The sequence below is a fragment of the Lytechinus variegatus genome, chromosome 8 (assembly GCF_018143015.1).
Source record: "Lytechinus variegatus isolate NC3 chromosome 8, Lvar_3.0, whole genome shotgun sequence".
NCBI classification, from domain to species: domain Eukaryota; kingdom Metazoa; phylum Echinodermata; class Echinoidea; order Temnopleuroida; family Toxopneustidae; genus Lytechinus; species Lytechinus variegatus.
In genome coordinates, this window is record NC_054747.1 from 36574253 (window position 1) to 36601545 (window position 27293).

Below are 27293 nucleotides of genomic sequence, written 5' to 3' on the forward strand. Positions count from 1 at the left end.
TCTACATAATTCCACACGTCCACAGTGTAAAACGCCTAAGCAATGCGGTGTATAGAATGCGAATGATATATGTAGATTTAGGCGGGAACGGTGGATGGAAAATGATAGAAACGGTCTGAAGGAGTCCCAATACTATAAGAGGATATACGGTGGATTTCTTTTCGTGCAATATCATCAAGGACCAAGATGGCGAAAGGGATATTCGTCCTAATGTGCTGCTGTCTTGGTGCAGTTCAAGTAATGGCACAAACTCAGCGGTGTGAGTAAATTATCGTCCATTTTTTTTTGTTTCCGGTGTGGATGTTAAGTATTGATGAAGGTTGAATTCCAAAATGGCGCCCACTGAAATTCTTTGAACCGTGGAAAGCAATGACTGAGATAGTTTAAAGACATACAATAGCAAATTATAACGGGAAAATATCGCATTGAAATCATGGTTCGTGGATTTCTGTCTCTATCATTTTTAGCATTAAGTGATTGTAGAGTCGTCATTTACGATTTTTCTAAACTCACTTACATCGGGCGATGAATACATATTAAGTTCATAACAATTATGCGCAGTTTGATTGTGAAAAGCGTTAATACCGCGTAATAATAATCATGAATCATGAGGGCAATTCCACAGGTTGGTGGACATGAGCTTAAAAATTCAAATTCAATATTTTCTTGAATTTTTTAATACTTTAAGTCCTTCATACATGATAGTTTCAGGAACAAGAAATAAAAAGTTTATTTTCATATGTATACTTTGGAAAAAAATGGTCAAAAGTTGTGTCTTCCATTGTGTACCAAAATACAAGAAAAAAAGTGAAAAATGAAATATGCCTTATTACCATTTTGTTGTTGCAACAACATACCACTTTACATATTTCTGAAGTTTAGAAGAGTCAAATTACTTAAAATACACAACCGCTTTTCAAGTAAATTTGTAGTACTCATTCAAAAAATAAATATTGCAACCTGCTCAGGTGATGTAACGTGAGTAACCGAAAAAACTGACTTTGTTTTCTGAGAGAAAAATTCTTCACAGTTAATTGGTGGGATTTTAAATTCTCTTCCTTCAAACAATCTTTGACACAGTGATGATGATCAAAATCATTAAAAAGTACAATTTTTTTTATAAAATTGATGAAGAAAAACTGTAACGTGAGTAACTTTGTAACGTGAGTAACCATCATGTAATGTGAGTAACCAGTAAAAATTATTCAGTTCGGTAACATTTTCTGTGGGATGTCAAGTTTTAAGTCTCATGGTGAGTTGTGAAGTTATTTTTGATTAATTCAAAGCAAAATGAGGGTACATCTCTTTGATGCGACTCTTTGTTCATCAAAATATCAGTGGTCATACAATCACACACAAAAAAATGAATATTAGTAGAAGTATTCACAATGCGAGAGTGCATTAGTAAGACTTGGTTTTGATTAACCAAACTTTAAAGAGTGTTTGAACAACACATTGAATGCCCTTACCTGTAACCCTATCTAGGCCGGGGTATTTTGGGAGTTGAAATGGCGGGGGGGGGGGGGGGGGGGCTCCCAGGCCCCCCCCCCTTGAGATCTCGGCCATTGGCCGCACGATCACGCCGAAAATTTGCGTGCAGGTTGTCTTGGACATAATCTACAATACTATACAGTAATTTATTTCATGCAAATTGGTATTAAGCGATTATGCTAATTAATGCATAATTAGTAAGCGAAATCATACTTTTCCCTCCTACTCCCTAATAAAGCTCCAATTGTTCCAATAGTTGGTATAAAATCTCTTTCAGATGTTCCTAGCAATGAATTTTACACACATTGTTGATTTTTTAATGACATGTGTGTTGTTAACAATACATAGACATAATGTAACGTGAGTAACCGTAACGTGAGTAACCATATTATCTGCACCCCAAGTAAAAACCTTGTGTTCTTTATTTTTTAATTATATACAAAGTTTGTCTCCCTAATACACTTCTTTGAAATGGATGTAATCAACTTTCATAAAAGCCTTGTATGAGGAGACTTTTCACTTATGTTGACTTTTAATTTTATGCATGTCCAAATCATGTAACGTGAGTAACCGACACATTCCAAAGATTTGCCAGGAGCATAATAGAATTTCCCAAGTTTTGTTTTTATACGAAGGATAGTCAGACTGTGTACTTTGTTGTGATAAGGAGATGTTGAGTCCTTATCAATAATATGGAGTTACAGCTCCAAGTATGAGTCAAGGTGTCTCCAAATGTAACGTGAGTAACCGTGGAATAGCCCATAACAGTCATTATTAGTGATTGTTATTGTTATGATTATGATTAGTGTTATGATTGTTATGATCATAATCATTAGCATCTTTCTATTATCACTGTTTTTACAATTACCGTTGTTATTATTATGCATGTTATCATTTTTATCATTATTGTAATCATCATCACTATCATCATCAGCATTGTTAATAACACGTTTTCATTATTATCTTAATTAAAAATATTATGAGAATGTGACATACATGGCCCCAAATTTCTTCAGATTTTACCAAGTAAGTGAGCAAAGTCAAACTAGGCAAATATGCGAATATGTAAAGGTCAAGTCTACCCCAGAAAAAAAAATGTTGATTTGAATAAATAGAGCAAAATCAAACTTAGCATAATGCTAAGATTTTTATCAAAATCGGATGCAAAATAAGAAAGTTATGACATTTTAAAATTTCGCTTATCTTTCAAAAAATACTGATATGCACAATCCAGAGACATGCCAATTGAACCACCGATGTCCCTCACTATTTCTTCTGTTTTTTATTGTTTGAATTAAAAATAAAATATTTCATTTCTTACAGATTAGACAATAAGGACCAACTTGTCTGAACCATTATAGTATTAAAACTATGCTTATTTCACATGTTCAGGGATGAATTAATATTTGCTTCACTTGACAATGAGGAGAAAATTCCAAAATGTCGTATTCATAATGATAAATGCAAAAGAATGGATGACGTCATCAGTTTTTCCACTCGCATACCGCCCATCAGGAGCCCATTGCATAAAACTTTTTACCTGAGAAAACTCAGGTTGTTTTTACCAGAGTTTTTGCCCTGTGTTAAAATTAGTGGCAGAAATCAGACTAACCTTATTAGTTTTCAGTTTTAACCAGAGTTTTCTCTGGTAAAAAAATCTATGCAACAGGCCCCAGATGTGCATTATAACTGTTTTGTGAAATTAAGCGAAACTTCAAAATGTCATAACTTTCTTGATTTTGCATGCGATTTTGATGATATTTAAAATGTTATGCTTGTCGGATTTGTTCTCGTTTTAGAGCTGCTATAGCCCATCATCCTTGTATTAACGTCAGCGATGAGGTAGTCATATTCCCCCATTATTTTTTTGTATGTTGAATAAATATTTACGGGCATTGTTTATGTGTCCAACAAATTGTATTCGGTTAAGATGACAATGTTTTGCTGTACTATTTGTTTCATTATTTTGTTTCATGGTTCAACTTTGAAGAAATTCATCTTGTTTACATGCATGCATACAGAGTACAACACATTAAAAAATATAAATAAATCATCCAGCAACATTATACAGATCAATTACCATAGACATGATAGATGAGAACATTATCATAAGAATAGATATTCAGTAAAATATTTAGATTTTTTGTTAATTTCTCTCCTTTTTCTGTTCTCCAGATTTTTATCCTTTCGGAGAAGGAAATCGTGATGATTATTTGAGACAGAGCAATGATGTTGCCTCGCCAGCCATTGAACTCAGGTGGGGCATACCATTCTACAACGAGAAGTACTGGAAAATGTTTGTACGTCACTTTCTTTTATTTTCCACATTTTCCACATGGTTAACAAAATATCTTATTGAAGCATATTTCTGTTCATAAAGTCACATCCTAAATTGTCAAATCAGTAGGATTTTTACGCAGGGCCCTAAACAAGTGCCCTGGTTTTATAACCCATTTTGTCTTTGTTAACTAGTATAGACCTATCTTTTTTTTTAATTGTTGGTATAAGTTGTATATCCACTTGAAATCTAGTTTGATTTTGTTTTACACTTATGCAATACTTTCTACCTGTGTGTGCGTATGTGTGTTACTAATTTAATTGGAACCACCGCCTTTTTTCCCCTTCAAAATGTTACTAAAATTGCAACAGTTGCAATCCGAGTACGCCAAAATGAACTATAGACAGTCATGATAGATGTATTCGTAAACACCGCCCTCTATGTAATAGCGTACAAAATACATAAATCGCGGTCCATTCAAATTAACTGCCACAAGGTATTACACAAAGTATGTTTCAGCATTGGTTTACACAAATAAATTTGCACATCAGATTGCGATTAGTGGATAATTCATAATCTGAACTCACATTTTGTGTGGCGTAATAACTTGACCGAAACGTACATTTGGTGCATTCTGTACTCGTTGGAAAGATTTTCTGACTATTTACTGAATGTACTGCGACGATATTGATAATTCATGGTGTCTAGCTTTTGATAATTCAAACTAGCTTCATAAGAAAGATCAAACGTAGTTTACTTCTACCGAAACTTCTGTTACAATAAAATAATAATAATATAAACACTGACAAATGAGCACGATGGCTATATTGGTTAGGGTTAGGTCATGATATGATTTCAATTATTTTACACTTATGACACGCTAATTAACCACTCTCATCATTTTTTTTCCGTCCCCACTCTTTTTGCTCTTCCTCCTCCTCAATTTCCCTCCTTGTAAAGGTAAACGACAATGGAGTGCTTTCTTTTGACAATCAATACACGAAATACGATGAGGCGCAGCCCGTATTCCCCATAGGACCAGATATGGAGGTAAGTAAGTTCATTGCAACTAGAATACCGATCAAGATGACAATATTGATGATGATGATGATGATAAAAAGTTGGAAAGATAATTGAAAGGGGATCGTGAATTGACAGAAAATTCGAGATAATTTAGCAGCTGTAGCTAATGCCAGATTGATTTTTTACTCAATTTTTCACCGAAAACTTTTAAAATCGAATCAAATCAAATAAACCAGTCCTAGTTCCATTTTGCGCACGATCGGATCCAGGTACTTTAATGGCACGGTGAGAGAAGCGCCAACTTTGATGTCCTGATTAATCATTATTTTTAAGTGCGTTTTTCGATAGATCAGCCTTAAAGTAACACTGCGTCCACTAGTAACTGGTATTCAATAGTTGGCCAAATACAATGTAATATAACGCAAGAATGATTTTGAATAAGAAATGAAACAAATCGGCCTTCCTTCATAATTGGTGTGCTATTCTAATCACTGGGTCATTATTCAGTTTGTGAATCCTGTAATGTCAGTCGACATGGTCGAGTTTACGTAATATATTGCTTTGAACTTTGCCAGGGGCGGCTCCAGATTTTTCCAAAGGGGGGATGTCGGAGGAAAATTTTAATTATGACAAGCCCCCCACCCCTCCCAAAAAAAGTTTTCAACTGCAAATTAAGGATATTTGGTACAAGAAAAACATTTACAAGCAAAAAAAAAAAGGTCTTCAATTTCACACTTCGGTTTCCATGGCATTTTTACATTCCAAATTTTTCTTCTCAAAAAGTCTCAGAAAGGTCAGATTTACAAACTTGCCCTAGAGATAACTATGAACTGGTTTATTGCAATTAAATAAGTCAAATCATATTTCATTTTACTTCCAAAGGAAACGACGGACAGAGAGAGGATACTAATAGCTCCGTTTTGGGGAAATGTTGATATGACAACGCGTGGGTATGTTTACTTCCGACAAAGCACTGAACAAGAACTCCTGGACAGAGCTGCGGGGGAAATACACACGTAAGTGAATCGCAAGATGTACAAATTCAGAACATTTCAGCAATGTTCAGAAAGGCATTAAAACCAACTCCTTCCAGGGGAGGATCAAGGATTTTCCAAAGGGTGGTGCATTATTTTACAGGAAAAAGTAACAAGCCAAAATCAAAGGTCTTTATTTCCAAGTAATGGTGATTTATGTCTGGAAAATTTTGACAAGGTACTAGAAAATCCCCATTTGCGTATGCAAGACGTTTTCCACCAGCATCTTTTTTTCTCAAGTGGGGGGGGGGGCACGGGCCGTAGTTTGTTGATTTATCATTCTATTAATGAGAAGTATGGTCTCATTGTAGAATTATGGGCGACCATGCAGAATGTCATTTACTAATTGCAATATCGTCTATTTACATTTTTCCGCGAAAGGGCATTCGTGGAATGGGATGATTTTCAGCCTAAAGTCCTCGTCATAGCGACCTGGGTGGAGGTCGGATTCTACGGCATTGCTGACGGATTTAATTTGGTAAGTAAATGGTTTCAAATTTTACGATTCATGTGATTATTTTTACTTTTTATAAGTTTATTCCAGATCTAATGAAAGATAATAGTATGTTTTGGGGCCCTTTTTTAGCCACATTGATTTACGACTGTAATGACTGACACATCAATTTTCATCGTGAATTCATTTTTTGCTGTATGTTTCATTATTGCATGGAACTGACATAATCATTAAAAACACAAATATATAATTATCCGGTGTTGGTCCGGTAATGTTTATTCGAGGAGCAACCCTGATGGAAATTATCAGCACTGGCAGACCATCCCATGATGAATACTATCCACTATACCTTCGAAAGAATTTGATTTCTATGCCCTCTTTAAGTTAAAACAACAAATCTGTTTATAAGTTTTATAATGATCCATTCATGTTTTGGCATAAAGTAAAATAAGCATAAGCACACGAACTTGTTTTTATAATTATGCTTTAGTATACCTCAGGAGATTACTGTAAATTGTTTTTTTTCTCGTAATAATTTTCATTTAAGTAGTAGGAATCGTTATTCAGAAAAGGCCTGCTCGCTTCTGTAGCATCTGTAGTATAGGGTTTGGAGTTATGTATCGTAATATTTGATGGTATAACAGCGGTGGTATAATACATATTGCTCTGTTGCTCTCACCTCTAATGCAATGCCGGAAATTTCAAAGGATGAATTGGACTAGCAAGCAATTTTTATGTATTATGTTATTATTTTGACTTCAAAAATAACTATTATTAGCTAAAGTATTGTCTGTAATTTAAGCATTATTAGTAATATTATAACTATTATCATTTTATCATTTTTATTGATGTTGTTGTTGCTGACATCATTATTATTATCATTTTAAATTATTATTATTATTATTGATGTTATTATCATCATCATCATTATTACAATATATATTTATCATGTTTGCGTTACAAGCGCATCCCGTCACAAGCTTTTGCTTTCAAGGATCAACGACTTCTTCTGTTAACAAATTCATATTTTTACGACAAATGATTTTGCATAATTCATATTAAAAATTGAAAGTTTGTGAGATAATGGAAGAAAACCAATGCTTATTTCAATTTGAAATTGAAAATTTTATTCTTATTCGTGTTATTATTATCGTATCATTATATTTTTTCAGAGGAACTCGTTTCAATGTATCATCGCAAGTGATGAATTCGAGACGTTTGCTATCTTTATCTACGATCAAATAGACTGGACCTCAGGTACTGAGAGTAATGGAGGTCCAACAACAGGTATCGGTGGTACACCAGCACAGGTAACATTTCTTCTTCTTCTTCATCATCTTCATCACCATCTTCGTCTTTTACTTCTTCTTCTTCTTCCTTCTTCTTCTTCCTCTTCTTCTTTTTCTTCTTCTTTTTTTCCTTCTTCTTTTCCTTCTTCTTCCTCTTATTCTTCTTCTACTTCTTCTTCTTCTTCTCCCTCCTCTTCTTATTCTTCCTCATCCTCTTCTTCTTCTTCGCCTTCTTTCTTCTTTCTCTTCCCCTTCTCCATCTTCTTATGCTTCTTCTTATTATTATTATTTGTCTTCTTCTTTCTCTTCCTCCTCCTCTTCTCCTTCTTCTTCTCGGTTTGTTCATTTGATTTTGAAATAAAACCCCTGGGCGTCTTGTAGTTAAACCATATCGTTTAACTCTTACACCCTCCTCCAAGCCCCCCCCCCCCCTTAACTTATCATTGGATGATCATAAGCGCAATCGCCCGAATCTTGTTCAAAAGAAATCATATATCTCCCTTCACTTGCTAGGGACTGAACTGGAATAGCATGTAGGGTCACAGAAATCATCATTTTCAAAAGTTGTTAAAATTGAATCATTCCAAACAGTTAAACTAAAACATTTATCTACAACCAGGTCGGTTTCAACGCTGGTGACGGTTCGAAGTCGTTCTCTCACCAATACTCCCGTGACAACACCTTCTTGAAAAACCTCGTCACCGAATCCAACATCGAGATCCCCGGATTGTGGGTCTATTACATAAGCTCAGTGAGCGTCGACATCGGCGGTTGCACAACGGCTGGTGAGTCACGACGTGATAAAAGGATATTGTTTGGTGTTCGCGTTTACGACGCGCGGTGGATTCAAGAACATACAAATAGGGATTGTCAAAGGCTCTTCTTGACAATGAACAACCAAGAAGTGTTTGTCGAAAATTAGTCAATCAAAGCAGCATTTTCGTCATTGATTAAGGACATGAAGGACAAATGGCTTCTTTTTTGTCAGATTTGAAGCTTGGGACGCAATTGCTGTTCCGGTACACCAGTTTTTGACAAATACCTCCAAGCTTATCTTTGTCATTTGATGAATATTTTCATGCATTTAATCTGTTCTTGAATCCTGCCAACGTCACTGAGTGGAAACTCCCTCATGCCGAAGTCACAACGGCGAAATCAACTCCGGACCGATCAAATATGTTACGTTCATTGTCAATGGCATGTCATTGATCGGTTTGAAATCGGTTTCGGTTACAGTCACACCATTTAAACCGACTCCAGGTCGATCAAAGGTATTACGTTATTACCAATGACATACCATCGGTCGGTTTGAAATCGGTTTCGGTTACAGTCACACCATCGAAAACGACTCAAGACTGATCAAAGCTATTACGTTATTTCTAACGGCAAATCGATCGATTGGGAGTCATTTCGTTGTTATGACCGTTTCATATTAAACGGATAATGAATTACACTGACAATTTATTGTGTTTTCCATGTTAATCCGTGCTCATTACCAAATCCAATTCCAAAACCGAGTCGAATTATAATTCCATCGTAGGTGAGGTGAAGACATTCCCACGCTTCGACTCTATGCTTGGCCACCAGTTCCTTTACATCCAAGGACCATGCTTCACCCTCGAAGACGACATCTGGCTCCAGTTTGGTCCTCAGGAAGACCCCATCGCTCTCACTAATTGTACCTGGATGAGTTCACAGCGAGCTTGGTGCGTCGTACCTACGTTCTTTCAAGTGGGCCGCATCGAGACGCGCGTGTCGAACAACGATGCTATTACGTTCCCGTACACCGGGGTGTTTGATATAGGTGAGAATTTTTCTGTGATTTGGGGGGTTAAGTATCATGGGCCATTAATCGAGTATTTTGTTACTTTGGACAAGCTCTTCTTACGTGCTCTTTACCCACTTTCTTATCATCTTTATCTTCTTTTGATAGAAATAAGTGCAATCTATAGGCCTTCCTATAATAACGTCACCCACTCTTCTGTGTCGTCTTACATATTTTTATGCAGGTGCATACCCACTTATGCGTCAATTTAATTCATCACATATAAACAAATTTTGGTTTTATATTTTCATTCTTGAGGTTACGAGTCTTTGTTTTTTTTTCCTTCCTCCATATTCAGCATCACCGAATATCCCACTATCACAGTCATAATAATACTACACGTTTTCTGTAAGTTTCGTGGATTTCGATGACCGGCTTTTGTTGTCTCTTGTAACACTCTTCCTTGAATGTAAATTTTATTTCTCCTTTAGTTGACATTGGAGATGTCCCGGCTGGTATAAAGAGAATAAATCCTCATAGCGAATCCTGGATGCTGGCTGACCGTAAGGTAGCAATTGAATGGGACCCAAGCTTAATCAACTACACGCAGATCAATATTGATTTACTAAGTAAGTTCCTGCATTTAGCTGACTTGTTTATTGAAATTATCATGTATATTTCTTGTTGGCCTTTATCGGGTTTCTTGTTCCAAATGACATGAATGAAGCAGTTGGCCACTGGAAAGGCCACAGTGTATTCACACGATGTGTGAAGATGTGGTTCACAGTGTTAAAATCAAAGTGCATATAATTAAACTTTGGACACCTCCACGGTGTGTACGTTCAATTTATGTTCTCTTACACATCATGCACATAAATGGGGTGAGATTCACTGTGCAGCTGATTTTACAGCAGTGTATTCTAGTAGATTTCCTTTTATGTAAATAATTTCTTTCTGGTGGTTTTGATAAATTTTGTCTCCCCTAATATCATGATTAGTGGTTTCATTATAAAGACTCATTGTTTGAAGTCAATAAAGTAATTGGTAATAATCTTTATACAGTGTTATTTGGAATAAAAACCTTACCGTTTTTTGAAATCCACAGCGTATAGTGAAACGGATGGCGTACCGAGCTGGGAAGAAACTGAGGACATTGAACATGACGCCCCAAATACTGGACGTTATGAGTGGATCCCCGAACCTGTCGGGAGTATCACGCCAGAAAATGCTGTTGGTGTGATCAGAATTACCCGGCGATACAAAAGGTACGAGAGTTTATTAATGGGAACATAGTCTGGAATCATTTTCACTGCCGAACAGGATGGGGGAGGGGGGCATGGACTCAAAAAAATTTACGACCAATAAAGGAGAGGAGAAAAAGTAGAGGAAAGAGGGGAATTGGTGAAATATGATATTATTTTCTGAATGTCGTGTAAAACGCTATTAAAATTTAGATTTTTGTACCAAATAGGATGAAATTTTTTTGCTCGCTTGCTTCGATCGATGTAATAAATTGCAACATAGATATTTTTTACAATGTAATAAAATGACAGAAACCAATTAAAACTTAAGCCTAAAGCTTTTGATAAGGCCTATGATGAATGTATTATGTATGAATGTACATGGTGGAACAGCGTCTCCAGAGTGTGTTCTCGTGAGGGACCTCCCATTTTTTTTCCAAAATATATACTTTTTGTGTTACAGACTCACCAGGTAATAAATTATATTGTCACATGTCTCTCTAACAGACTTTGGTTCGTTTTTTTTTTCGATTTTTTGTTGTTGTTGTCTTCATTAACATAATGGGTGTTGTTTTATTTATCTGAACAATTTCAAATGTGATACACTTTTTTTCACAGATCCCTGTTCGCTATATGGAGTGATGTTCACTGGCTTGGTTATATGATGAATGATAAATATCAGCGGAATCCTGGAGCCTACTCTAATTTACAATGCGAGATATGGAATGAAAAGATGGACAACGAACCGGTTTGGAATTATGATCAGGTACGTACAATGTGGCATTTTAAAGCTAAAGACAGGGACCGCGGAAGCGGGGGTTGCTTCAGCCCCCTACTTTCCTCCAAAACCTATCAAAAACGTAAAAATGACCATATGATTGTGATTTTGAAAACCGTTCCGCGGCCCCTGAAAGACATGATTTAGGTAGACAGCTTTCATAAGGTCGAAAAGGTCAAAGGTAATCTTTTCTTGGCTTCCTCTCTTCAAATTGGCAGCAATTATCAATTCTTTTTTAACTTTCATTTATCGGAGAAGACGAAATGTGAATAAAACATGACACAAAATTAAAGAGGATTGAAAGTAGTTGCAGTAAATAATGAAATGACCAGAAAATCTGCAGAAACATCCCAGATCTAGAGCTGGTACAACTACATTAACTGTGCTTTGTGGGGGAAAAAATGAAATCTAAGCTGAGAACGATCGAACTGAATATTTCCAAAGGGGAAAATAGGCATACATGTATATGGGTCAGTGTACATACATTGCTTAGAAAACGACTAGACATTTGGATGGAAGTTATCTCGCCTATTCTGCTTATTTCTCAGCAATTACGAATTTCATTAATAATCATTTGAAACACATTTTTTATTGATACATGCTGAAACATGGGTGGTGGTTTTATGGGATTCTGTATAAATTCATTTCAAAATCGTTACAACGTGCAGACATTTGTCTGTATACGTGTAGTAAAAAAAATTATACCGAATAGTTGTCAATGTGCATTGGAAAATAGTGATTGTTTAATGTAAATCGTGCTGCCAATTTAAAGTGTGTAATTATTAATGATCAAGTATATACTTTGTTTGATCAGGAGCGCCCAGTTGCGTGATTATTATCCAGAATATAATATAATGATTTTGCAGAGTTCACGTCGTTTCAATAGTATGATTCCATTTTTGTCCAATCCTTCATTAGGATTTGAATCCATGTCCGTGCGACCTGAGCCAGGCGCTGGCGGACCGCGCCCGTTTCCGTCCGCTGGATTTCTGCGATATGTCGACAGCGGGTTTCGATGACGATGAAGATTATTGTTTCCTACGGGAGGGCATCAAGCATTGCGTCATCAACATCATTAACAGGTTGGGATATGGGAGATATTAAAGTAGATCGAGGAGGATTTTAAGATAGACCGATAGAGAATGGAGCATATACAATATTATAAATTATAATTATTTGCAAGCTTAACGAATAGAGAGAGGAAGTGGGAGGGCAGCTTAGGCATGTTAGGGAAACAAGAAAGATCAAAAGAAAATAAGAAGTAAAGTGTGTATTTGTTGTGCTTTTTTAGGGGGTAGTTTGTTTATTTGTTGTTTTAGTTTAATTGGGGAGGGAGAATAGGGTGGTCTGCCTGTATTGCTACATTCCCATAAAGATACTTTTACATTTCTCCCAAAAAAAATATTTAATGATGTGTTACTTTCTCTTCAAAGCTATGGATAATTTTTAACTTTTGATTAATTATTACACTGCTTATGGCTTCGTGCGTATTTTTCCCATTCAGCATTTAAATATTTTCTTCTTTTTTTAATCAGCCCCCAGAATGCTGATTCTGTCTGTTGCTATGACTACGAGGAAAATTTGGTTTATGCGGGCGACAGTTTTTCGGGCAGTTTCTCCCACCGCGTGACTGTGAACGGAGTGCCGCCCTACAATGCCCCCAAGGCTGTCCCGGTGCTTTCTACTTGGATAAACGATATCATTCCATACTATACATGTTGTGTCTGGGGTGATCTTTGTGAGTATTATCAGTATCACCGCCCCACCAGGGACTGCAGATGGTACGATGCCCCTAGAATGGGTAAGCACCGATATTCATATACATATTTTGTCTTAAGATATTTCATAGAACAATTGCCTTCAATAATTTCTTATTCAAAATCAAGAAAAAAGATTCCCCTCATTGACTCTTTTGTAACAACTAAAACCTATTTGGGATGAAAATATTTCTCTTATTGATCAAAACGAAAACACCAATATTTCACCTTCCACTTTTCAGAAAATGTTTGGTATACTAAGTGATAATTTTTAACTTTATTTTTCCAACGGTTAAAATATCACATATATGTCTGCAAATTTCTAAACGAAACAAACCCTTGAGTGTCGACGGTTTTAAGGCTCTGTTAATAATTTATGTAACATGGACTTAAAATATTATCTTTTGCCAAGAAAAAACATAAACTCACTTGTCATTTTCAAAAGTGGATGTTTGATTTTAGTACCTGAGTACATTAAGGTTTCACTTCGAGTTGTTTTGTGTTTATAATTGTCTCTTTCTTTTTTTTTTTCTTTTTTCCCTTGATTTGTAAATTTTTCGCAATTATTGTATAACTGTTGAAGTCAATTTATATATTCAATAAATATTGAAAGATGAAAAAAGTATATACAAGTACTAGACCTTCATACTGAAAATAAAGGAAAATATATGACATCATCACCGCCACCAACATTACCATCAGATCAGCCTTGTTCGTTTTGATTCTTATAGATGACAGCATTTCCTTAATTGTTTCTTTATTTACTTTTTATTTATTTATTTATTTACTTATTGTCAACATTTCTGGGAGAAGATCCCCTAAAATTGTTCAGGAGTATCTATCTTTACCCCTGATCGCCACTTTTTTTTATCTTGAACTTTTCTGGGGGCACGCAGCCTCCTCGGGATCGCCGTTACTTCCAATAATATTGCAAATGAAATATTACTTTATTGGAATGTATAATTTCCGTTTCTAACAGCTGTTGTATTTGGAGATCCGCACTTTGTGACATTTGATGGCGTTGAGTACAGTTTCAATGGAAAAGGCGAGTGGACGCTCATGCGATCCACGACCGGAGCTCAGAACCGGTTTACACTGCAAGGAAGAACCGAACAGATGCTGGATTGGCAAGGTTAGTATTGAGGTGACTTTGTTAAGGAGAGAATCGCGAACTTATTTTATTTATGATATGTCCGTCTTTAAGTTTTCTTTCTCTTATACAGATGACCCATTTTAAAGACTTTGACTTGGGCTTCGTGACCTGAAATCGCATTTCTTTTCGAAGTCTTGCCTGATCTTTTAACTAAAAAGAGAATAATTTTGTTCATATCCACACTGAGATCCGAATCCGCAACTTTGCCAGTGATGACATTTCTGGTATAGTTTTTACATCGATTACCTTTAATCTTTCGACATACAAAAGTACAAAATCTGGTATAAATATTCCTGTGTTATTTCAGATAAGTTTATCGACACGCTAGTGTTGTTGTTTTTTAAATTCATTAATTAGTCTTTGGTTCTTTATATTTGTTTGTCTTTATTATAACAGGCACACAACGAAACCGACTCCAAACAGACCAATGGTATGTCATTGGGAAAAATGTAATAATTTTGGTCTGCCTGGAGTCGGATCCGTCGGTGTGACTGTGCTAATATGATTTGTGATCTCAGTGATATAATAGCGTATGCTATTCCTTTTCTTTAGGAAATATTGTTCAGGCTACACGTGTCACCTCCGTAGCGATGAAAGAGGAAGACAGAGAGAACATTGAGATTCAACATAGTTCAAAGACTATTCTTCAGGTTGTGTACCAAGGACAGTACCTCAAGATTGACACGCAGACCAGGCTTGCTTTAGATGGTAAATTTGCATTCTTAAAGCCACCCTACCACATTCACTTTCAGCATCCATGGGGGAGGGGTCTTAGGAGGTGTTGCGAGAAAATATTTGCAATCAATCGCAAAAAATTATGTTGCAGTTTTACAGTTGATTGATAACTTCTTACTTCAGCAAATCAGATTACACTCCTTGTTTTATGGAGTAGATTAGCAATCAATCGCAACTTTGCAACTAATTGCACGGAATGTGCTTGATTTCGGGAACGAAAATAGACTTGCGATTGATCGCAAGTTTCTTGCAATGCCCCATTAGTTTCATACTTTGGAAAACATTCCCAAAAGGAGATATTAAATGGATGAATAAGCATCATTTCCAAATCACGGCTTGGGGTTATGAAATTCATGCCAGTACTACACATGCTACATGCTCGCCGTCTGTTTTCCGTGTTTTCAGTCAACAATGATTCATTAAATAATATGCCAACCTCCATTCATCTTCCAGGTTTCTACCTCTCGTTCCCGAAGATTTACGAAGGAGGTAACGTGACCCAGGTCATCGTCACGTTCCAAGATTCTGAGATCGGTATCGTCATCAACGGCACCGCCGAAGGGATGTTCATCCAGGTCGTCATCCCCGACGAATTCAAGGTAGATTACTGATCCAAATAGATAATGATGGTGGTGGTGGTGGTGGTGATGATGATGATGATGATGGTGATGATGGTGATGATGGTGATCATGATGATGATGGTGATCATGATGGTGATGATGATGATGGTGGTGATCATGATGATGATGATGAATGATGATGATGATGATGATGATGGTGATGATGATGATGATGGTGATGGTGGTGGTGATGATGGTGGTGATGATGGTGATGATGGTGATGATGATGATGATGATGATGGTGACGATGATGATGATGACGACGGCTAAATATGTCCTAGGCTATGCCTCGCGCGTTTTAAAACTCTTCCAAACTCTTCATAGCGATAATGCCCTCGAGGATATTATAATTCAAATTAATTGAATTACAAACGGACCATGCAGTTTCCCAAATCGTCAGTGTTTTTTTTTTTGTGTGTGTCGTTCTTTATTTCTTCTGTTTTAAGTTGTTGATCTTAATTTCTAAACGTTCCTTTTATCCCTCATTCATCCCCGATGTGTTTCGGTGTAGGGTTACGTCGAGGGGCTGATGGGTAACTGGGATGAGGTACCAGACAATGACTTGACCTCCAATGGTGGGACATCGGTTGACCCGAACGCAACGGCGGAAGTCATCTACAACCAATTTGCAAAGTCATGTGAGTTCTATGGTAGATCTTTAAGAAGAACAGACACATTATATTAATGGTTCTGAATAGAGTAATCGATTCGTCACTTATAAACGCATTCATATTTATTGTGCTAGCATTCTCTATCAATGCTATTTCTAATATTAGTTTTACACGTTGAGTAAACCAAACAAATCTAGACCAAATATTTCTCATATTGGGATAGGAAGTATGAGGTAGATAAGAACGGCGATGATGATGATGATGATGAGGATGATGTTGAAGGTGATGATATCAATGTGTCGATGTTATTGCTGAACATTGCTGTTAGACTGATAAGTTACATGTAAATGATACATGGTGGTTAGCTGATGATGATGATGATGACGATGATGATGATAATGACGATGATAATGATGATGAAGATGATGATGATGATGATGATGAGGATGAGGATGATGATGACGATGATGTGATGATGATGATTATGATGATGATGATGTTGATGAAGCTAGAGATGGCCATGTTATTTTGATGGAGGGTGATAATGATGGTATGCATGATGACATGATGGCAAAATAGTACTTCCATCAGGATTAAGTCATAGGCCCTCTTTTATTCTGAATCTCACCAGGGGAGATCAACCCGGCAGAAAGTCTCTTCCTGTATGATCAAGGAAAGAACCACGATTTCTTCCAGGACAACGACTTCGTACCCGCCTTCAATCCTCCTGACGGAAACCTTCCCACGTACCTCGACACCCAGGTCATTGTCGACACGTGCGACGGAAATACGTACTGCATCTATGACATCCAGTCCACCGGTTTCCTTCAACTTGGCAAGGCTACGAAGAAGGCATACGATGACTACAAACAAGCGCAGAGGGCGCTGCGTGATGGTGAGTGTCAATCGTCGATTAAATTCAAGGATTTAATGGAGGTTACCCACTTAATAGTAAAGTTACCCATCCAGTAATTTGTATGCAACTACTGGCCAACCATTCAGTCCATGCCACACTCGACGTCGTGTACTGTATCAATATTTGTCCAGAGCCTCTTGAGTGTAACTCGTTGTTTGATTAAAATAGCTACGTAAGCTATAGTCACACAGACTATATCGATACAAACTCCAAAACCAACCTATTATTATGGAAATCACGTGATGGGTTTGGTCGATCTGTCTCCAGTCTTAGAAAGAGTTATAATTGATCCGAACAACCTCAATTCTACCGAAATCCACAATAAATTTGAACAATGTCCTTGCGAACAAAGAGAAACACGCTGGATTTTCAAGAAAACACTGAATGTTTGAAAATATAATAGTAGGAAAATATTTTGAAGAAACACGCATGTTAGATGTAGTTGTTGCTGGCTTTCCGTAGTAATGTGTTGTGGTTGATTTAATCAATCGCAACTCTTTGTATACAGTCCCAGAGTTGGTTTCGTTGCCTTGGTTGTGACTATAGCACAATCAACCTAATCCGTTTATCAAGTTATCGATTTCCTATCCATTAATGTCTGCCATCTTTTTTCAGTGGTGACTTGCCAGTACATCAGGACACCGAAGAACGGTACCAAGACATTCCTGAGAGAGAGAAACCACAAGGTCGGGTCCGAGCTCGAGTTCCGGTGCGACGATGACTTCATACCTATCGGTCCCGAGTACCGTGTGTGTCAACCGAGCGGTGATTGGAGTGGAGGCGCACAGGAGGATGACATCGTCAATGAATGTCTAGGTAAGACACTAGTCTGCTCTGCAAAGCCTACACTCGAGTTAACGGTCTGAATGTGTAACCTCTAATGCCTTGTGTACTGAAGTCCCTGTCGCTTAGAATAGAACAGCGAGTTTTGTATGTGTTATGGGGCGTTGTAAGAAACTTCCGATCGAATTGCAAGTCACCTTTTGTCCCCGAAATCAAGCACATGCCGTGCAATTAATTGCAAATTTGCAATTGATTTCTAATCTGCTCCATAAAACAAGGAGTGTAATCTGATTTGCTGTAGTTAAAAGTGACCAATCAATTGTAAAATTGCAACAGAATATTTGCGATTGATTGCAAATATTTCCTTATAACACCCCCTTAGTCTTTGTGTGAAGACCCACTTGTTGATCAAAGTTTCAATCAGTGTTTGTGTCTGCAGATTAGTAAGACACTGGGAGATGGTCTGTATTACAAATTTACTTGTAAAGTTATGTATGATTTTCCGAGCAACTGAATTGAATAAAAGTGACAAAATGTAAAACTAATTTTATTTGTGTTTCAGTTAAACGCAATGTCCAATTTTGTCTGATAAACTCAAAATCAACAGTACAGTAAGCAACAAAATTATTCATAGATAGGGATTTGACTTTTTTAGCATATATTCCTGTAAGGATAAGGTTGCATTTAATTTTTTTTTAGCAACGACGATGCCCCCATCCCTGTTAGCAAAGCCTCATTGACATTTTCAATTTTCTTTTCTGTAGAGAGTCTATTATGTGGAGGATTGGAGACACCCATACATGGTTCCATCTCGGCCGTAGATGCCGCTCCCGAGCGCATCGAGGTCTCGTACAGTTGTGACATCGGTTACGAACGCTACGGAAACCAGTACCGCCATTGCCGCCAAGAGTTTGAACACTGGAGCGGCTACAAACCCGGCTGCTACCGTAAGTATCGTTCATAATGTTCAGCATGTTTATGGAGATATTTTAAAGAGAGCAATGATTCAAATGTGTGAAAGGATTTTGTAGTTGATAGTGAGCGAAGTGGGAATAGGCAAAAAAAATACATGATTATTTAAAAAAAAAAATGAAAGGCAATAACTACCAAACAATTGAACCAAGGAAGCTATGATGAGGGAAAAAATGACATGATTTTACTGCAACAATTTCAAACGATTGCCACGCTTTGGTGATAATTAGAAATACTGATGTGTGTTTTATTTCCTACTTTTTGAAATATATTCTTAAATGTTTAGCATCATGATTTGGTGGTTTGTTACTTTACTTGGCAACTTCATCTTTTTTTTTATTTCGCTTTGACAGAACAACTCAACCCGCTGGAGTTGGCTATGGCAATCGTAGGTGGGGTGGTAGGCGCCGTGCTCATCGTCGCGGCCGCTATCTTCATCTTCGTGTGGGCAGCCAGGAAGGATAGGAAAGATGACAGACTCAAGAGAGAAAAAGAAATGTAAGGAGACGTTGATCGTGATGATGATGATGTTGACGATGATGGTGATGGTGGTGATGATGATGATGGTGGTGAAGATGATGGTGATGATGATAATGGTGTTGATGATGAAAATGATGATGATGAAGATTATGATGATAATGGTGTTGCTGATGATGATGATGATGATGTTGTTGATGGTTGTCAGATCTTGGGACTGAAATTCCCAGTCTGGTAATAGATTTGGTTCTGTTTGAAATGAAAGTAGTTACCACTTGCAATAATCACACAATCATTCAATATCTATATGTAACATAAATTTAATTCAGAGCGACCAGCTCTATAAATGTACATATAGTTAAAGAAATTGAACAATCAGAATTAAATCATGAATCACATGCATATCAACATAACATCAAACTGTATTTAGCAGTTAGCATCAGCATGAATTAACCTACGTTGCAATATGTATCTAATGAGAGTGATTTATTTATATTTAATCAAGGCCTAATAATTTGGCATCCAAACGTGACAATATTTTTGGTTATTAATTCCACCAATTAAGTTTCATCAAAAGAGGGTTTATACTTGGATGAATACCTACACTGGACCGTAGTATATCTAATCTGGTTATAATTTATATAGTTCAGAATAAGGACCCCTTCGACATCGTCAATGACTATCGTTGGTCCGATGAATATAGTCGTCTAAGAGCGAACTGCGGTGGCTTCGACGACGCGAAGTAAAGCGAGCGAACTCTCGACGAAAAGCCAGTCCAGATTCGCGGACGAAATGATGAGGGCTGAGAGCCACAAGATTGCTACGATGAATCACAAGTCACGAACTCTGAGTTCGAGGATGAAGTACGAGCCCAGCTCGTCCAGTTCTTTGGAACAGTCGTGCCTGGTGAGATGAGGGCAGATGTGGTGGCTTTACCTGGCCTGTGCTGCCTGGATCCAGCCTGCCAACGATGGGGATTAAGACTCAGCTGTGCCTGCACTACACAGCCTGCAACATTCACCCAAAGTAATGGCCTACGAGAACCACACCCTCACACTCCGAGTTAAGACCAAATGTGGAAGGGTCTTCCTCTCCCGAGAATCAAACGATTTCTGATTTGCTTTTACTCAAACACCACTCTATCTTGACTCTCACAAAGACAAAGTCATTAACATTCTCAATATTCCTCTGCTTTACTCTTCCACGCTGAACATATCCAATTAAAACTACTTAACTATCCAAGCTTTAATTTCACCTATTCAAAACTCCCATCTCAAACATTCTCAACAGTCTTTTCCTCTCATACATAAAAACAAACATCTATAGAATTTTAGAGCCCCATTGAACTTAACTAAATATATCAAGTTAAATGACCCAATGCTCATGACCTAAGATTGTCAAGAAGTCAAAGTAAAATTCTAATCCTTACACCCCAGCGGGTTTGATCACTTACTTAAAGTAGACAACCGAAGAATCAAAAGTATTTTATAATGACTTTTTTTGGTCATCATTGTAAAGGGGAAGTATTACTAATCAGATATATAACTTCACCATTTAAAATAGTGATTAGAGTTTGCAGAAATCAGCTCTCAAAAATGACTTATTTTCATGGCATATTTCTGCCTTCGTCCGTCCTCTGGCGAGCTCCAGCTTAGTGACGTCACACCACGAGCAGTGAGCAGCTGAGCTGACAGCAGCCCATGAAGACGATCTTTCCAATCAGCATTTTTTGCTCCTAGAATAGTTTATTCCTCTCAAGATTGGTCTTATTACATAGATAAAAGTTTGAATTTTCTGAACAGTAAAATGAAATGCACATTTAACATATTTTGGTAACCGATATTTAGCTTAGATAAAATTATTTGTTTTCAAGAAATATACGTGAATAAACAAAGCATATTTTCACTTAGAAATCATGCTTGCACCACATTGATATTATTATCAATATAAAGCATAGACATTCGTCTTCACAACTGAATAAAAATTATGAAATTTAATTACGTAGCAAGTTCAGGAACCACAAAAAAAACACGGCAATATATGATCGCGAAATGATTGGAATTGCACTTGGATTGCCGAAGCATTGCGAGGCAACTGCAGCGAACGCACTGCATCGTTATGAACACGTTCCACATGATAACATGGTCTATGGACAAATCTATACGCACGAAGGTTATTTTATGAGTGCAGGGATCCTGGTTCGAAATCCTTTGATTTTTTTTTGGTTCTGGATTTTTTTTTTAATTATGTTCCTTCCCCATTCCTATCAGATCTTTTTTCTCTTTTTATTTTCATGTGAGATTCTATTCAGTCCTGTATTTATTAAATCTTACTTCTTAATTGCTGCTTTTGATTTTCAAGTTCTTGATTAGATTCTCTACTTATATTATTTGGGCAGCGACTCACTCACTCACTGACTGGAGTGGAGCAACACAATGACGACTGCAGTGGACAAAATTGGTCTTTACAGTCCACAATTCAATAAAAACGGGCAAAGGAACACAGTTCTGAATCACGTTTGGTCTGAAGTTGTCGAAAACAGAAATTGAATATCACATTACATGAAGAAAACGGTAAATTCGGAAGATATTGAACAGGTCAGTAAGGTGATTCAGTGCATGATGCACAGAGAGATGATGAGCACGTCGATTGTGTGACGTCATAATTCTCGACCGTTTTCGGCTGCGTGATTGTCGGCTGTGGGGCTGAGAAGGGTGTCTAATAATTTCATTTCTTGCATTTCCACGACATCTATAAGACTTTTTAGTGACATATTTGTGTATAAAAAGACAATACCTTTCCATCCATATATAATTTGTCTATAATCATCACTTTCGTGAAATTTTCTTCGTGTGTCTCCTTTAAAGATACAGTTGATTGACTCTGGGACTATGACAAGAGTCAACCACCCAAATTGCTTTTATTATATACAAGCTGAATGGTTACTAGGGGTTAACACTAAATAGACTTACAGTCGCATTGTGACAATGATGATGATGATGATCATGATCATGATGATGATGGTGATGATGATGATGATGTTAATGGTGTTGTTGATGATGAAAATGATGATGATGATGATGATGATGATAATGATAATGACGATGATGACTGGAGGATGACCATAAATCAGACGGTGCTGGTAACGGCATTGCTAACGAGGTCGTGATGCCCTTTATTTAAATGATGTTGATGATTATGACAGATCATGATTGTTGAGTGATGTTGCCTGTGTCAAAGGCTATCATTGGCATTAGATAGATAAAACTCTTTAACATGTTTTTCTGAACCACACATAAATGTGCAAAACATTTTTAGATAAAATGTATGACATTTTGTACTCTTTTAATCTTGCCGTTATCCAGGTTTTCGGATATCGAAATGAAAACCACGCCTCAGACCCAGTCAGGCTATCACCGCGGGCCACCACCCGTAGAGAAATCAGGTTTGCAGTATGGTGCAGGGACCAGCCGTGATCCTTCCCCTTACCGGGCCACTCCAGACCCCAGTCAGTACCGCCCAGTAGCCCAACACCAGGCCCCATATCCTCCTGCTGGTGGCCACCCAGCTCACCCACCGGCCAACTACCCACCGCCCGCCCCGATAAATCTACAAGCAGATATAGAGCAGGAGAACAAGGGTTACGCATCCGAGACTTGGGCTTAACCGTGATGAAAAACCCATATGAAAGGGCGCCCTTCCCTAGATTGGTGGCCAAATGTTGTTGTTTTAACACCATCGGGAACACCATGCACCACTCATTTCATTCACCGAATTGTGGAAATTCGATATTGCTCTTCAAACCGATATTTTTTAAATAAATGTTTCATAAAACGAATTTTTGTTTTATATGTAGATTTTGCACTCTTATTTTATGTTGCGTTTACACCATAGATTTAGATACAAAATATTCCGATTGAAAAAATATTTGTTTCAGTCGCTTTCCAACATTCATTAGAAGGAAAGCCAAGAGATGAGGCCTTATAAAACCGAACCTTGAACTTTCAATGAACGATGATTTATTTGAAAATCGATGCAACATATATAGTATCCATCCACTAAATCATGTCTTTCGAAGTGATTTTTCAAGAGCAAAATGATGCCTGCCTAGATTATAAAAGAAGAAATCTTCCTAGAGTTAATATTTATAATTGCAATAAATTCTATTACTTCGGGTGGTTGTCATAGATGCTACAATCAATCGATTAATTGCTTACAAATCAAAGAGTTTAGTGTGGGAATATCACATTTACTTTTAAAGTGAAAGTTACGGCGGCTTATGTAAGAAACTAGGTTTTCAAAAGTTGAAATAGAAAATGGTGATTTCTCGCTCGAACAGTAAAAACTGAACGAGTTATTGTTTTGTACATTTGCAGCTTTCATTCCATGCTTTAGATAGTAGTTGAAGAGTTTTCGTGTTGCATCATTGTTGTTATAAATATTGCCATCTTTATTGCGTGTTATTTAATCAAAGAAATACTTGACAAGGGATATTGCGTTTCCTTGCCCTAAGTTAAATGATTTTAACGATGTACTTTTTTATGAGCAATGCATATCGCTCGCATTAGAAACTTCCTACGGCTGTGAAAGCTAACATCGAGAATCATCCAAGTAAAAGCGATGAAAATCGATCAGGTGTGATTTGAATGAAGGTATATGTTTTTTTTTTTAATCGGGAAAAGGAAAATGGATATAACAGAACAAAAAAGATAATCATTCTGTGCTGTGATGAATTTTATATCATAATCAGCTTACATGTATTATGATAAAGTAGATTTGTTTCTTCATCTTCCTTGCGCTTGTTTGTATTTTTCTCATTTGACCTTGCAAATGCATAAATGTGCTTTAGTTGCTTAGATGTATATATTTTATTAATAAGCGATGATATAGTAACTGACCTTTTTATGAAATTTATCACGTTTATCAGATATTAAAATTCTTGTTGCTATTTGATTGTTCTTTGGTCAATTATTGAACCGATACCGTAACTGTACATGTATTACAGAAAGAACAAATAACCTGCTTTTAAGAAGACAATATATCAATAAATGTGTGATGATTGGAGAATTAAGGGTTTTTTTTATTTTGTATTGAAATTGATTCATTTCAATCTAAGATTTGTAGAAAGTAAATGTAATTCAACATATAATTTTGTAGTGTTTGTTAAGTAAATATATTCTTATGGGGAATAAAATTATAACTTATAAGATTCAATGTTTATCGTGGTGTGATCATTCAAGAGAATGCGTATAGAGTATTGGATTTATGATTACAGTTTTTCTTGACTGATCTTTTTGTTCTCTCTGCAGTTTTTGTAACATAAAAAAAATCAAATTCGATCCAAAGTACTTTACCTTATTCCCCTTGCTTGAATACACACGTCAACGTATTTTAAGCCAAATTCTAAAAGTGTGTAATGTGCCAAATGATATTTGGTTAAACTTCTTTCTGAAGTATTTAAACAATAATTCAGAGGAGGTATGCACACGAACTAACTATTTTTCCCTGGCAGTTTGTCTTTTAATTTTAAGGCGCCTCGCGGGAATTGAGTGTGGGCCTACAAACGTGTAACTGATGAGCCATTTAATCAACATTATTAGCAATCAAGCCACACTTAAAACAATGCTTATCCACAAACATATCATTGTGTAAGATTCATCATTTTTATTATATTTATCCTCCTTTTTGTAAAGAAAGTGAACAACGAAAGTTTCATTGCACCATCGTGGAATAACATATTTTTCTCAATACATGTATATTGATCAAGATGACATTGCACACTCCTTTTTTCTAAATGAATTGCACCAATATCATTAATATCATCTTCATATTTCAGAAACACTTGTAAACCATGTGTACCAGAATAAGGTGGCATCAAACACTATTCATAATGAGTAAAACATACCGTTTATAATTTCGAATGAGTAAACTTTATAAAGAGAGGTTCAAAACTAACGCGTTATAAAGAGAGGTTCAAAACTAACGCATTGTCTTGCTTCAGAGAGGCCCGTAACGCCAATTTATTACGTGAAAAAAAATCACCAATAAACATGATAAAGGCCAATTATTTGAACATTATCGCAGCGAGCATGATGATGAGTGCCATTAAAAAAAAAGTATATGAATATGTATTACATGCTACTTAGGAAATTTATACTTATTGTACGAAAGAAACCAATTGACATTCATAAAACATCATTCAAATAGTAATAATAATAATAATCCATTTTTATATAGCGCTTAATACATCGGAACGACGTGTCTAAGCGCTTTACAGATATATTATTACCCCAGTCATCGGCTTCAATCAGTTATTCCCGCACACAATGTGTGCACATCCTCCACTCCCTGGGAGTATTCCAGTCAGTCGCTTGTGAGGCGCACACAGTACTGGACAAGCTACAATGACTTTCACATCCTACCGGGTACCCATTTAGCACCTGGGTCGAGAGTGGCAAAGTGTGGATTAACGCCTTGCCAAAGGACGCCAGACCGCGGTGGGATTCGAACACACGACCCTCTGTTTACAAGGCGAGAATCAGAACCACTACACCACGGCTCCTCCAAATAGTAGTGAACTACATGATGCGATAACAGAGGTAATAATATAACTGTAAATCTCTCATGGAGACGTCGTTGCATTTTATTAAGCGCCATAACTATCGTTATCATCCAAAGGTAAGTGTTGTAGGATAATTTTGGTCACTCCCATTATCTGCTTTAATACAGCTTTGTCACTTAAACTTTTACACCCATTCACTCTTTGCATACTGAGCTCAGTGAAGATGGCAATTACACTTTACTCAATAACATATTTTAGGAAAGTGTATTTATCGTACCAAATGTGAACATGTTACTAGTGCGAAGTCAATAGTACTTGTTAACATGGCTTAGAGCATCAATATTTCGTTGAATTGACGATGCACCCAATAAGTAATATCCAGTGCGGAGGACTACAGAACTTCATATTTGCGAAAACTATCAACAGACCTTCAATTTTTTCTGATGCACATTTTCCAATAAGAGAATGCTGCTCTATTGTTTTCTCGACAGTGATGTCACATCTACACTATATACTGAAGTAGACTCTTCGAATGCGTATAGTCAAAACGTATTATCGTCCAAAAATCGGTCCTTGTTTCATGCATCTAGTACATGGTTGAGATACGCAATGTAACAGATGGCGAGTCGCAGGATTTCTATCTTTGAGAGTTTCTTATCCGGGGGCAAGGTCGGTAGCAGTTTTCTTAGCTCTCCGAAAGCCACATTAAAGGCCTCGACGCGTATTCGTTCTCTCGTTGCGTGCGCAGTTCGATATTTCGCCGTTGCGCGTCTTCTCCTGCGGCGTTCCTCGCGGCTAAGCTGCGCTTCGGTTCTCGGTGGCCGACCTTGCGGCTGGATGTCAGTATTCAAACGGTTCGAACATGGGGCGCCCCCAACGGTGTGACCTCCTATGTGCGATCCCTTGGTGATGTTGGTTATCTGAGGAATGAAGTTTCCGCTTCCGGGTTGTATCTGCTTGACCGGGGTCAAATTGGTGAGTTGGATGTTTGGCCTGTGATTCCTGGCCCCTAAATCACATGGTAGCACCATTGTTGATCGAAAGACCTCTTGAAATATTATTGAAGATAAAGAACGTTTCCTTTACCCCAATTGCTCTTTTGAAAATTTAATGCAGTATAGGCCTACTGGCTTGCAATATACATTACATCTGATAAATTTCTTTGGCGATTATACGAAGGGTGAGGATAACGGTGATTATCTTTGGCGAAGCAGTGAAAGATCCTCTTTATCACATTTCAATGAGGTAATCCATTCGGGTAGCAGAAGCGATAGTCCAAAGAGGAGAAAATATCCTGTCGGAAAAAAGAGAGAAAAAAAATGAGTTGAGTGGGAAACAAAAGCAAAAGTAAAGT

General features: G+C 37.1%; 2 protein-coding genes across 2 annotated transcripts; one reads left to right on the forward strand and one right to left on the reverse strand.

Annotated features, from left to right (window-relative positions):
• LOC121420447 (sushi domain-containing protein 2-like) lies at positions 1-24586 on the forward strand. The gene is made up of 22 exons (XM_041615090.1): positions 1-259; positions 3667-3791; positions 4730-4819; positions 5675-5808; positions 6208-6304; positions 7453-7590; positions 8189-8354; positions 9110-9373; positions 9826-9963; positions 10440-10599; positions 11194-11341; positions 12272-12435; positions 12889-13154; positions 14090-14242; positions 14816-14971; positions 15452-15597; positions 16130-16256; positions 16861-17124; positions 17761-17961; positions 18693-18875; positions 19254-19398; positions 22743-24586. The coding sequence occupies exons 1-22, from the start codon at positions 187-189 to the stop codon at positions 23041-23043; spliced, it is 3639 nt and encodes a 1212-aa protein (XP_041471024.1). The 5' UTR covers positions 1-186; the 3' UTR covers positions 23044-24586.
• A 1827-nt stretch (positions 24587-26413) lies between these two features.
• On the reverse strand, positions 26414-27077 carry LOC121420850 (helix-loop-helix protein 1-like). Its single transcript, XM_041615470.1, has one exon. The coding sequence runs from the start codon at positions 26968-26970 to the stop codon at positions 26518-26520; it is 453 nt and encodes a 150-aa protein (XP_041471404.1). The 5' UTR covers positions 26971-27077; the 3' UTR covers positions 26414-26517.
• Positions 27078-27293: the final 216 nt, after the last annotated feature.

What these genes read in the sequence shown, in the direction of transcription:
- LOC121420447 (XM_041615090.1), top strand. Translation starts at nt 187, where the DNA reads ATGGCGAAAGGGATATTCGTCCTAATGTGCTGCTGTCTTGGTGCAGTT. An exon ending in TCGGTGGTACACCAGCACAG is followed by an intron (nt 7,591 to 8,188) that starts GTAACATTTCTT and finishes ATCTACAACCAG; the next exon opens with GTCGGTTTCAACGCTGGTGA. An exon ending in ACAGATGCTGGATTGGCAAG is followed by an intron (nt 14,243 to 14,815) that starts GTTAGTATTGAG and finishes CCTTTTCTTTAG; the next exon opens with GAAATATTGTTCAGGCTACA.
- LOC121420850 (XM_041615470.1), bottom strand. Translation starts at nt 26,970, where the DNA reads ATGGTGCTACCATGTGATTTAGGGGCCAGGAATCACAGGCCAAACATC.